The 14,292-nt window shown below is 40.6% G+C and overlaps 1 protein-coding gene across 1 annotated transcript in view; it reads right to left on the bottom strand.

The window, feature by feature from the left end:
* Nucleotides 1-1,016: 1,016 nt before the first annotated feature.
* Nucleotides 1,017-14,292, bottom strand: part of LOC146961142 (uncharacterized) — a 93,037-nt gene continuing 79,761 nt past the window's right edge. The window contains exons 11-12 of the mRNA XM_085771667.1: nt 2,017-2,063; nt 1,017-1,874 (exon numbers count right to left, since the gene is read on the bottom strand). Of these exons, the coding sequence (XP_085627793.1) occupies nt 1,348-1,874; nt 2,017-2,063 (574 nt within the window). The 3' untranslated portion in view covers nt 1,017-1,347. The remainder of the gene's footprint in view (nt 1,875-2,016; nt 2,064-14,292) is intronic.

Here is a 14,292-nt window from a genome sequence, read left to right as displayed (position 1 = left end):
AAGAACGTTAATGTTCTTATGAAGCTGCAGTGGATTTATCGTCTTCAAGGTCGTTCCAGTGTCACTTTAAACAGACAGGAACTGTGTCAGTCACATATAATAAACTTTACAGTTGGTCATAGTGAGGTCACAACAGGTAGATCTATGACTCCGCCCCCTTTTCTGTCTGCAGAGGAAACACAGAGAACAAAGACCAGACTCTTCAGACCTCAGCTTGTTTTATTATCATCATATTATCATATTACAGCTGTACTGAGTCAGAGGTTTATTGTTGTGCAGATTCTCAATGTTGATTTGTGTCATGATTGTTATGTTTTATTTCTTACATAAAGTATAAATGATATCAGTTTTATTGTTGGTGCTGATAGTTTGAGATGAAGTGTAATTGGACTCATTTTTGTCATATTTTAACATCTCATGTAGATTTAATAAAGAAAAAAAAAGAGTCTAAACCTGAGACAGAATACATCTGGTCAAAGGATCACATAATAATAAGTATTGTTAATATTGTTATTGTTAATACGTTTAAAGGAACATTGGTCATGAAGCTGTTCTGTCTTTTATGATGAATGTAATTACAATTTACAAACAATAAACATTTTATTCAGTTTAACCTGTAAAAGCTGAATAATCTTTAAACTTAATGAGATCAGACTGATGCACCAACACTTTCATCTGAATCATCCCTTGATTTATTCTATTAATTGATTTGGATCCTCTTCCTCAGGGTCACATATTTCAACATAAAACTGAACAACAATTAAAAAATAAAAAATAGAAATCTTGAATAGAAGCACTGGGAATCAAACCTGTTCATTTCAGTTCATTTCTACTAACATCACAATGTATCTTATTGATCCAAAGAAAAAGTCACGTTTAGTTTTAATATTCTTTACATTGATTAATCTGATTATTTAATGTTTCATTAACCCTGAACTCTCCTCACCTGAAGCCTCGAGCTGTGTCTCGTTTCACCTGAACTACACTGACACCTGCAGGTGAGCTGCTGCTAATGGTTTTATTTCTATTTCACTCAGCTGGGTAAAAAACAAAGAGTCTGGCAATCAGTAGAATCAGCACAGTTTGAAGAAAATACCTGTATAGGCATAATAATGATAGAATAATAACAATAATAATAATTGATGCTCTCTGGAAACACATTTGTTATTTTTCCCTCCATCAGTGTGGTGGTGGATCTGGATCTAGTTTCCAGAGTTACAAAAAACATTAATGTGTTTTTACCATGATTCTGAACAGATTAAAATAGAAACCAAAGTGAAACCTCGTCCACCACCAACATTTAAAGCACAGGACTGAAGCTGCTGTCACTTCCAGAGACTCTCCATCCTACACATCAACCAGAGACACTGAGGCACCAGGGAGGAAACAGAACCCAGGATACAGAGGTTGAGTGAAGGTGGTGTTGAAGGTGTGGAGGTGGATCAGTGAGTCAGAGGAGACTCTGTAGAAGGACAGAGAGCCAGCATCATAGTCCACATACACTCCTACTCTGTTGGAGACAGAGGAGGAGGAGATTGGTGTTTCTCTCTGGTTGTGCCTGACAGAATAACCACTGTCATGACAGACCAGACACCAGGACTGATCATTTCTTCCAAACCAACCGTCAACACTGTCTCCTTTCCTTCTGATTCCTCTGTAACTCACTGATATAAAAACCTCTCCACTCCTCTCCACCTCCCAGTAACAGCGACCAGTCAGACCAGTTGAACACAGCAGCTGAGACAAGTAGTCAAATCTGTCTGGATGATCAGGATATGAATGATACTCTCTCACATATGTCATCGTCCTGTTGTTGTCAGACAGTTTGAGTTTTCTATGCACTGTGTTCATGTCCACTTCCAGTTCACAGGCGTCTGATGGAGAGAACAAGACACAACACAGCTGCAGTTCATCATCTGATGGTTCATTGATTGATTATTGAATCAACATTGTATTTAAAGACAAACTGACAGAGAGCTGCTGTCTGGTCATTAGTCACATTAAATCCACACTTACACTTCCTGAGACCAGGTTTTAACCTGTGCTCTCCACCATGGTCCAGCCTGGAGGAAGAAACACAGTCAGAGTGATTTTATATCTAAACTGTTCAACATGAAGCAGTTTGTCAGAAGAAGAAGAAGAGTCACCACTGATCTTCTCTGTGTTTTTATTGATGTTCCTCAACAGAAGGGGAATTGTAGGTCTCTAAAGTCTCTTATAATGAAGTGAATTTACATCTAAACCAATGAAGTGTTGACTGACTGTTCACAGATCAGTTTAACAGCAGATTCTCTGTGTTTACTGTCATTTACAGAGCTGTGAAAAAGGATTTGCTCTGCTCCTGATTTCTTACTTTTTTGCATATTTGTCGCACTTCAATGTTTAAGATCATCAGACAAGTTTTAACATTAGACAAAGATAACCCAAAATAAAAATAAGTTAGTTCTGACTTTTTTCTCAGAATTCTCCAGAGACCGAGCTCCAGCCCAGTCTCCCTGCTCCTCTCACCCACACATGAGCGTAGTTTAACAATTTCAATTTTGTTTTTTGTTTTGTTTGTTTGTTTTATGTTAATGTGACTATGTGTTGAAACTCTGCTGTCATTCTTGGCCAGGTCTCTCTTGTAAAAGAGATCTTGGATCTCAATGGGACAAACCTGGTTAAATAAAGGTTATAATAATAATAATAATAATAATAAAGTTTATCCAAACAACCCCTGTTTTTTCTATTACATCACATGCTCCTAAATTGTGCAGCTTAGGCTAACAATAACATGTTATAAGTCATAATAAGACCACAAAGAAATAAAATGGAAATAACATTTAATATTTGTGATATTTGTGAACAGACAGTGTTATATTAAAATATACTATCAAAGCAGAAGTAAGCGATCCGGTCGTTTTGGGTAATGCTGCGTTCCAGGCAGGCTTTTGAAACAGTTCAGTTCAGTTCAGTTCAGTTTATTTCATGTCCCCAAAGGGCAATTTGGATTGCAGCTCATAGAATCACATAAAGTTAAAAAACATACAACACAAAGACATATAGTGACATAGAAACGCATCATTATAAATAACAATATAAATAAAATATGCACTAATTGTGATCATATAAAAGATAAATATAGGAAATACCGTTAAAACACAGAATACAAGATCCAAGATAACACTAAGAACATAGTGGTCAAGTAAAGTGCATCAGATAAAGTGCAGTCTCATACAGAGGAGAGCAAAATGATTGGGACAGTACGGTGGCCAGTACAGACTTAAACAGGTTACAACCAGTCATTATTTCGAGGCATTCAGTGCTTGAATGGAGACAGGCACAAAGGAAAGTCTGTATCTATTTTTTGTGGCCCGAGGGACGCACAGGCGAAGGCCTGATGGGAGGAGCCTGTACTCTGAGCACAAGGGATGGGCATCCTCTGAGCAAATGGACAGAGCTTTGATGAGCACCTGTCTATTAAATATGTGGTCCAGGCCATCAAACTGGATGCCTGCGACCTTGGAGGCCACTTTCACAATTCTTACGAGGGAATTCTTATCTCTGATGCAAAGATTGCCGTACCAGCAGACAATGGAAAAAGAGATGACAGACTCAATATAGACACAATAAAACATTTTCATCAGAGTCTTGTCCACATGAAACCTGGCCAACTTCCTCAAGCAGTATAGGCGCTGCTGGCCTTTCTTACATAACATTTCAGTGTTGAGGTCAAATTTCAGTTGATCGTCAATTATTGTACCCAGGTATTTATACCTGTTTACAAATTCGACTTTCTCACCGTTTATGACACTGTTGGATGGGTACGCCTGAAATCGATGCAGATCTCTTTTGTTTTTGTTACATTAAGTTGCAAGAAGGAGTCATTACACCAAGACAGAAAGTCATCAAGAACAGGACCATGACTGTCCTCATCATCATGTAGCAGGCTGACAGTAAGTGAATCATCGGCATACTTAATGATGGATCTGTTTATGTGACGGCTGCGACAGTCATTGGTATATAGAATATACAAGAGGGCAGATAATACACAGCCCTGAGGCGAGCCGGTGGAAGATGACAAGGTGCTGGACAAAATCCCATTAACTCTTACTCGTTGAGATCTATTTGTTAAGAAATCAAGAATCCAGCCTACCAGACATAGATCCAAACCAAAAAAGTCAACTAGTTTTCTAGCTAGGACATGTGGCTGGATAGTGTTGAATGCTGAAGAAAAATCAATAAAAAGCAACCTGGCGTGATTTTTACTACCCTCTAAGTCAGAGGTCTGACTTAGAGCGGACCTGCAGGGGGGTCGCGAAAGTTTTGGTTGAGGGAAAAAAAAATATGAAAAAAGATATGGAAGTTATGGAAAAAAGATCCATTGTGAATATAGGGGTGTTCCCTGCTGCTGAACATCGGATTTTTACATAAAAGTCCTTTGTTTTCCTATAATATAGGTGTCAGGCGAGACTTTGTATTGTATCTGATACAAACACTACACAGCGCACCGTCTCTCTCTCACTCTCTCTCGCTCGCTCCCCCGCACCCCCCTCTAAAATCAGCCCGATGGCGGGCGCACGCGCACACACACACCACTGGTGCTGTGACACTCGGTCCCTGAACCGTCAGCTACACAACACAACGATGGGACTTTGTTTTCATTCTCCATGCACTCGTTAATTCACAGCACACACTCATACAACGGTGACATTAACGCGCGCCGCCACGTCTGCTCATAGCGCAGCAGTAGGCTAATGAAGCAGCGTCAGGCCGTCACTGAAAGGCTCCGTGGAAACGAGACATGACACGGCGGGACCGGTGTAAATGTTCCCAGAATCAGCTCCGGTGACCATGGTGCTGACGATTGGGGGTGAGACGCGAGCGTCATATGTCTTGGTAGAGCACGGCCGCTGCAGCGACCCTCCCACAGTCCCATCGCTGCGTCCCCGTCTCTCTCCAGCTGCCCTTTCAAAATAAATGCATAAAAAGCCTGAGAAAAAACAAAGTAGGGGAAACACTGCTTAGTTTTATCTGTCTTTTTATGGTTTAGTAATTCTTTCATTGGTGCAGTAGCAGCGTTCAGTTACCACGAGCGTAGTTGTGACCTGTTGTGATCATAGATGGCATATATTTTTTATGTAAGTCCCTTCGAAATATAAAGATTCCATGACCAGCCAAACTCCTAAAAAAAAGCACCAGGGCCGTTGCTAGGAATCCTGGGCCCCCTGAAAGTATATTAAAGTGGGCCCCTGCCCCCTGACTTTTCCACTTTTTTTCATAGGCTACAGATCTATTATCATTTCTTATTTAGCCTACTTTGTGTTGATGCTAATGCAGCATTACTATGAGTACTATTAGTCAGGGTCTTATACAGAATAATTCAGTCATACAAAGATTAGACTACTGGGGTTTTTGTGGGCCCTATTGGGCGCTGGGCCCCTAGAATTATCATCACCTTTCTCCCCTATACAACGGCCCTGTATGGCACTACAGGACCAGTTAAATATAAAACACAATTTTATACAATATATATAAGTAGGGGGTCCCCGCTCCATCTCTCCATCAGTTTGGGGGTCCTTGGCCTGGAAAACGTTGAAGACCCCTGCTCTAAGTGTTTGAGCAGGAGGTTAAGAAAAGTGGCAGTTGCATCTTGAACGCCCCTGCCAGCTCTATATGCAAACTGGAGAGGGTCTAGCAGGTTCTCAGTTTTGACCACAAGCTCTGCTTTAATTAATTTTTCAAACTGTTTCATAACCAAGGAGGTTAGAGCCACGGAGGTTAGAGCCACCGGTCTGAAATCATTAAGTGTTTTTGGGTTGCTGATTTTAGCAACTGGCACAACAGTAGATTGCTTCCAGAGAGAGGGTACCCTTTGCTGTGTGAGAGATAAGTTAAATATATAGTTAAAAATGGGGCCTAACTTTACTTTACTTTATTTGTTTATTTGACTGGGACATCGCACATCAATGTACATATAAGAAACATGTAAATGTGCCGGATTATAGCATCGATGCTAATTTCCATCCGGAGTCCCAGGACATAAATACAATACAGTAACAGGGGACACAGTTATATACACAACATGACAAGTAGACAACAAGGTAAAAAACAGGTCAGATACTCAAGCCAGTAATGGAACCTGGACAGTTTGGGAAATAAAGTGCAAAGTGCTGGGCCAAAGTGACAGGTGCTAAAGTGCAGGAGTACATGGGTACCAAGTTGTATTGCACGGTGCCCTAAAGTGCACTCAGTTTAAAGTGCCAGGTGTATTGCATAGTATAGCGCATCGGATTAAAGTAAAAAATAAAAGAGAGAATTAAAGAATGACATGGTATATATACATATACATTCGCACATAATAACTATACCTCTATTAATTCAGACATGCCGGTCACAAACATTCGCACATAATATCTACCAAGCTGTACCATTGCACACACAACGGCCATAGCCATACAACTGCGAACATGTTTAACTCGAGTTACACATGTTTACAGGTGCTCACAAGTTTGTTTGTCTAATATCCAGTCTGTGAGTTGTGCTTTAAAGGTCCTAAAAGTCGGACACTCTCTAATATTGATGGGTAACTTGTTCCATTCTAAACATCCTTGGACTGATAACACGTTTTGAGAGAATGTTGTGCGTCTGAATTGTACCTCACAGTCCCCTCTTGTGGTAGCTCTGGTTCCTATATTCCTTTCTGGTTGTTTTTTTATATACTCATTTAGGGGCGGTGGGTACAGGCCGTTTAGAGATTTGTAGATCGCACATACATGTTTAAAGAATTTAAGATTGTTGAAACTAAAAAAATTATATTTTGTCAGGATGTTGCAGTGATGATACGAATGTGTTCTTTTGTCGAGTACCTTAAGGGCTCTCTTGTACACTTGTTCGATTGGTCTAAGAGTCGTGGCTCCTGCGAAAGACCAATTTGTGAAACAATAGTTAATATGGGAAAATATCATACAATGTAGGTAGGCTTTAGCAGCACCAGTTGTTAGGAAAGGTCTAATTTGTTTGTAATTTTGGAGGTTGGATTTAATGGTGTTTACAACCTTTTTAATGTGAGTTTTAAATGTTAGGGTTGGGTCCAATGTCACCCCGAGGTACTTAAACTGTTGTACGAGTTCAAGCTCCTCACTCCCTAAGAACACATTCGATCTCTCTGCATTGACTGGTTTCTTGGAAAAGAACATACACACTGTCTTTTTGGTGTTCACAAGCAGACATGAATCCTGCAACCAGCCTTGGATCCTGGTTAGTACAGTTGACAATACTTGTGCAGCCTCTTTTGGAGTTTTACCGTGAGTTATAATAACAACATCGTCTGCATACATCTGTGAATATACAGTACCACACACATCTGGCAGGTCATTTATGTAGAGGGAGAACAACAGCGGCGCTAAAGTGGACCCTTGTGGTATTCCGACATGGCAATTACGACAGGCAGATTTAACACCAGCAACACTCACACACTGTTTCCTGTCCTGCAGGTAAGATTTAAACCACTGCAGAGTTGCGGGTGAGAAATTAAAATGACTTAGTTTGGACAGGAGGACTTGGTGACTGACCGTGTCAAACGCCTTTCTTAGATCTAAGAAGACTGCGGCAACACAAGAACTCCTGTCCAACACACTCTTTACCCTCTCAATAAAAAAACAGTTAGCCGACTCTGTAGAGTGACGAGCACGGAACCCGAACTGCATTGGATGCAGGGGGGTGTGGCTTTTGTCTAGATATTTGATGGTTAAGTCAGCTATCCATTTTTCTGCCACTTTTGAGATCACAGGCAGAATGCTGATTGGCCTGTAATTGGTCATGTCAGATCTAGAGCCGGATTTAAAAACTGGTGTCACTGTTGCCATTTTCCATGCTGATGGGACTGTGCTTTGTTCTATTGACATGTTTACCAGATGTGTGATAGGTTCGACTATAGATTGTAAGTTAGTTTTTAAAAAGTTTGTATCCAGTCCAAACACATCCTTGGCTTTGGAGCTTTTTAACGCTCTGATAATTTTTGCTACATCAGCCTCTGTGATTTTTTCTAGTTTAAAAATGGGCTGTGTATTATTAGTAAAATTAGTTAAACATTTAGGTTTAAAGGATTTTGTTAATTCGTATACTGAGTTTATAAAAAAATCATTCAGTTTACTGGCTAGGGTAAAGGGGTCCTTCACCAGTGTTCCATCAATTTTTAATTCCAGCTCTTTATCATTTTTGTTGCTTTGTTTTCCCATTAGTTTATTCATGTATTGCCAAACTTTCTTGCCATTTCCTTTTGCATGCAACTGTTCGGCACAGGTCTTTAAAAGGCGACCATTAATGTTATCCGGGCCAGGGCTCTTCTTAGGTTTACACCCTTTAAAACACTTGATAACACTTAGTTCATTGAAAAAAGGATTCAAAGGAGGAGCTGACAGGAGCCTATTTTTAAGCTCAGAATGATTACTGCTAAATCATGATTGTCAAATCTACCATAAAAAGCATTAAGGCTCTCAGCCAGATGGTGATCAGAGTTGTAATTGGGCAACAAGTCCCTTCCTCTACTACTGTTGTTCAGTCCTGTGATTGTTTTCATGCCCTCCCACGCTGAGCCCAGATTATTTGTTCTGAGTTGGGCTTCTATTTTGTTCTTGTATCTCATTTTTCCAGCTCTGACTTCTCTCTTAATTTCTTTTTGCAAATTGCACAGTTCTAATTTATTACCCTCCCTGAAGGCTTTATTCTTCTTGTGTAGAAGTGTTTTAAGAGACTTCGACACCCATGGTTTAGAGTTAGGATATACTCTGACATTTTTAATAGGGATGACAATGCTTTCACAGTATGAAGTCCAGCTTGTGACGGCATCTGTCAGTTCATCTATGTCGGCCAAGGATTCAATGAACATGTCCCAGTCTGTAGAATCGAGGAGGCCTTGAAGAGTCTGGCATGCATTACTGTCATTCCAGTCCTTAAAACTAATGTTCTGCACTTTGCCTCTTTTTAATGCAGTGCGATACACAGGAATGAGATGCACACAGTTATGATCGGATGCACCCAGGGGCGGGAGGGGTAATGACTTATATGCCTCTCTGACATTTACAAAACATTTGTCAAGGATCTTGTTGCTCCTGGTGGGGCATGTGACATAGGGTTAAAAAAAAAAGTCTCTCAGAGTTTTATTCAGTGAGCAGTGGTTCATGTCGCCAAGGATGATCGGAAACCGTAAATTACAGCTTCATGTCACAACTTACGACTTTGTAGCGTTCCAGGCAACCCACTCGTGTTTTTCCGACCTGTTTCACCTGTGAAAGTCACTATAACGGCCACTCGTAACTTCCGCCCCGTGAACTCGTACAGGATCGAACTGGTACGACTTCACAGGTTGGAAAAACACGGGCTGCCTTGAACGCACCATAACAGTCCTCGTCCCTACGTCACCACATTCACGCGCATCCCTTGGCTGCACACACAGAGAGGACCGCCCCTTTATGCCGTTCTCTCTCCTCATTGGATAAAAACTGTAGGATAAGAGAAATGTTTTCTCTTCGGTTCAGAGCAGAGCAGAGTGACTGACAGACCCGTGTTTCAGTCCAAACACTCTATGTAAGTGATTGCTGTCGGAAGATATAACTATTTAAGACTTATACTAACACAAAAATATTGCTTACTTCTGCTTTAATATTATGTTACATGATTATAATATAATAATATTTACATTATTAATACAGTAATTCCATTGTTTTTAATTTCAAAAAAGAGGAATGAATTTATATTAAAATATCTTGTCAAATTGTCATTTTTAAAAAAGTTTATTGAATTAACAATTGATGTTAAACTGCCAGAGGGCGCTGCTGCTGCTGTCATTGTCATTGTCGTTGTATCTTTTATCTTTTATTTATTGCACTTTTTCTTTTTTTTACTGTATGTTTTTAAATGACATTAACTACAGTTTCTATTTATTGTACTTATTTATTTTTATTTATCTTAGTGGGCTGGCACAGGACCAGGGCATCGAAATTTCGTTCATCCCATGTTTTTAACATGTGTTGTATGACAATAAAGAGACCTTTGACCTTTGACCTTTGATGTTCAGTCATCATCAATGGGTTTCTATAGGTGTCTCAACTGTACACATATGGGGTATGGTTGAGACTAGCCTCGTAAACAAGCCGCTCCTGGAAATGCATTTCATTTCATTTCTGATGGGGAGTCTGGCCTCATCCCTGTTGTAAGCGTTTGGCCTGAAACCCTCAGAAGGCCGAGCCAATCAGCGTCGGCGCTGTGATTGACACAGCACTTTGGCCAATCAGGGACCGACTGGTGCAAAGCCCCGTCATTACACCAACTTGCTGATTGGCTGAATGGGGTTGTCTGTCAACACTACTACTCCCGCCCACCCCAAATGCTTACAACAGGGATGAGGCCAGACTCTCCCGAGAAATTAAATTAAATGCATTTCCGCGAGAGGCTGGTTTACGAGGCTAGGTTGAGACGGGACCATGGTAAAAATGCACCTCATGTTTATGAACAAATAATAAATTATAGAGTTCTGTATTTCTAGTCCCTTGTTTTGTAATTTGTTATTTTCTGTTTAACTGGATTCCTTGTTTACCCCCTGTCCGAGACTTAGGCTCGTTGACTCTTTTGTTGCTACTTTGTTTCCGTTGTACATTGATTTCCTTTTATTAACCTTTTTCTAAATAAATACTTTTTCCAATTGAGTCTGCATTTGGATCCTCCTATTTAAAACGTAACACATTTAAATATTTAAATGTGACAAATAAACAGAGGCCTTATGCTGCAGACTGTAAAGTCCCTGATCAATCAAAATCAAATGATTTGACTTGAGAATGTAATGTTAAAAAATTTTAAATTATAAAGTTGAGGTTCACGGAGAATGAATGTTCCTGTGTGTCATTTCTGTCAAAGTATTTTTCTTTAAATGTTGTTGAATTAATCTGTGTCTGATCTTTGTTTGTATTTAAAATGTGTCACAATGAAGAAAATATATTAAAAAAAAGGTGCCTGAGGTGAAAATAGACTTGAAACCAAAGTAGTGAACAAATTCAAACATTGGCCTGATAATGGCGCTAGATGGGAAGTCAGAGGACAGGGATGACAGAGAGAACTGGGGGGTAAGCCCCCCTGCATAAACGTGGTGACGTTGGAGAGCAAAGTTGTAAGGCTGGACACATGAAGAACTTTGTGCTTAGTCGCAGTAAGGCTAAGGATAAGTATGCAATGACCTTGGTCACATTACAACAGTTTCTGTTGATGGAGGCTGTCTCACCTGACTGTAAGTAATGAGTGTAATGGTTTTCAGTGTCCTACAGGACATCATTACTACATAATCTATCACAGGAGGAGGATGAACCATATCTGTTGCTATGGAGACTAGGGGTGTAACGGTATGGGATTTTACAGTACGGTACGGTAACAGTATTAGTACAGTATACCGCGGTATTTCACGGTGACGGTATTAAAATTAAAGTACATGCTTTATGTAAATACAACTTATATTTGGTTTATATTTAAGTGTCAGCAAAATGTAATTATTTATATTCAGTCACTAAAGTCTCTCTCTCTCTACACAGAGACATATGTCTGTGTACACACACACACAGCCTCTATTATGCATCTCTCCGTGCATCTATCTATTATACTCCATCTTTCTCTCTCTCCTTCTTTCCTTCAATCTCTCTCTTTCTTTCATCTTTTTTTCTTTGGCATCACGTACTGATTAAGTTTGGCTTGTGCTTGTGGCTTCATGGAGCTAACGCTAACATGTCACACACACACCATGGATCTTTTATAAGGTAATGTAATACGTCATGACACACACACGCCTTCGTGTTTTGGAACCTGTATTCATGTGTGTGTGTCTGTGTCTCTGTGTGTGGCCGTGTTAGCGTTAGCTCCGTGTTAGCACTAGCCCAATGTTAGCAGGTAGCAGGGCTTAGCAAACACTGCTCTTCGACCACAAGCCAACCCCCCCCCCTCCTTCCCTCCGTCCACTCCCTCCAACAACGTGTTTCTATGGTTTCCTTCGGCTTCAAACAATCACGATTTGTGATTGGTCTGCAAGCTACAGGCACCGGAGCAGATCTGAAAGCCCGTTGTAAACAAAAGCATGTGTGCACAGTGACATGCCTCCCAGAACTGTGGGGGAGCTCTGGAGAGGGAAAAAAAGAGAAACCAACGAAGGAGCGAGCTATTTCCGGCCGACTTGCATGTGAATGTGAAGTGAAATGTTTTGAGTTCCCGACGTGTAAGTGGAGTTAATATTAAAATAATTAATTAATTACCGTCACCGTGAGCTTGAAAATCTCACGGTGTCACCACCGTGGCTTTACACCACCGCGGTATACCGAAGTACTATATACCTTTACACCCCTAATGGAGACTGAGGGGCCTACAGAGGTTTACTGTACATCTTCAATATTATGTATTTCTGTTCCCTCTGCCCTACATGAAAACCTGCACAGTCTTACAGTCAAGTCGTTGTCTTGTTGATGTGTTTACTGACTGTGTGTTACAAAGAATCTGCTCCAATGATAACAAAAATTCACAATGTGGAATATAAAATGATAAGGGAAATTATAGACTGCAGGGTTTCTGCTATGTACAGTAAGCAGCAGCACTCTGTTTATCAATAAACAACATCTGAGGTTATTAATGTCAACAAGTTATGATTTTTATCTGATTTACAAAAGTCAAAACATTGGGGGGGGGGGGGGGGGGGGGGGGGGGGCAGCTCACCATTAACAAATAAGTCAACACAGTCTCACTCCCAAGGCGTAATAAACGCACGTTTGGTCAGGGCCCTTTCGCGTTGTTTCCAGACGCTCAAGGTACCCCTCAGCGTGGGACCTGAACGCACAGGGATTTCAATTGATTTTAATGCAATCCCCTCCGCGGCGATATGTGACGCTCAGAGCAAGTGCTCCAGCCATCCATTCACTCCTATTCCGATCCGGCCACGGTGCTGAAAGACGCCGTGAGCTCCCCTCCCATTGGATAACTGAACCTCGTACCATTTGCAGCTGAATTCGTATTCATAGGAATAATACAATATTTATACAGTAATTTGGCCGCAAAAATAACATTTCAACATATTTTTTATGACATTTCTAACGAAAAATGTGTGTTTTACTTTCAAAATCTATGTTGAACGAATTCAAATTATGTTTTGTTTGGCAAATTGAACCTGTTAAAATGTGTACAATATGTTAATTCAGCTTTCTGGCCATAAAAACAACATTTCGGGATATATCTGGCATTGTTTGAGGACATTTCTAGCGAGAAATGTATGTTTTACTCTCTAAATATATGTTGAATGAAAGCAGATTGTGTTTTATTTGTCCTGTAACGATATCACAGCTTGTGCTTGTGACTGTCGAGCCGCTTTGGGCGCCATGTTGCCATAACAACGGCCCGCAGAGACTCCGTTCCGGAGTCAGAATCATGGATGTATTGAAGCCGATCGGCCGTGATAACAGATTATGAGGAAGCTGCACGCTTTTCAAACCTGCTCAGCAATGTAAACTGCAACGTGACCTCATTTTAACCGACAGTATATTCATACGAAGGATTCAAACGATTTACAGGCCGGACCTATTTCTCCAGCCGACAGGCGGACAGCTTCCGCGTTGTTGCCGAGGATGTGACGTCATTGCAACGGCGCCACCGGTCGCGACCATAGACTGCGACACTGCCATCTACGGCGTCTGGACGGAACTACAACAGTGTTTTGTCAGTCAGTTGTGATCATGAGGAGTGGAAATTAAGCCATGTTGATTTAATTCAACAACATGTGAATAAACAGTGAGGAATCAGAACAGTTAGACAGCTCTTTTTCAACAAGGTCCAAATAATTCAAGTAACTCAAGTCATATGCCTTTTTTTTTTTTAATTCCAGAAAACAACATTTCTCCCCCCTTCTCCCTCCTCCCGCCCAGGAACCTTAGTTTATAATATAGTGTAGAATGAACCCGTCCACTGTAGTAATGTTTATGCACAACTGCACCACTTTAGCCAGCTCCTTTATTTCTGGTTTTACATTGGACAAACTGATTAAGGCTCCATTTTCAGGAGACACAGCTATTCTTTAATAACTTCCACATTCGTTGGGTTACGTTCAGAGGTTTATCAGGGCAGGGCCTAGGGTCATCCAGTGTTAGCAATTACAGACCCATCTGACCTTCACAGGGGTCACAGGTCAACTTTTCATGTGAAATTTGACGATTTTTGCTATCAATTCAGGCATAAAACACCAATACTTTGAGCTGGGAAGCTGAAATTTTACTACCTAGTCCAGACCTTGGAGCA

The sequence above is a fragment of the Trachurus japonicus genome, chromosome 24 (assembly GCF_045865225.1).
Source record: "Trachurus japonicus isolate A0001 chromosome 24, Traja_1.0".
NCBI lineage: Eukaryota > Metazoa > Chordata > Actinopteri > Carangiformes > Carangidae > Trachurus > Trachurus japonicus.
Note: the sequence above shows the minus strand (reverse complement) of the source record. Positions and strands in the feature narration are given on the sequence as shown.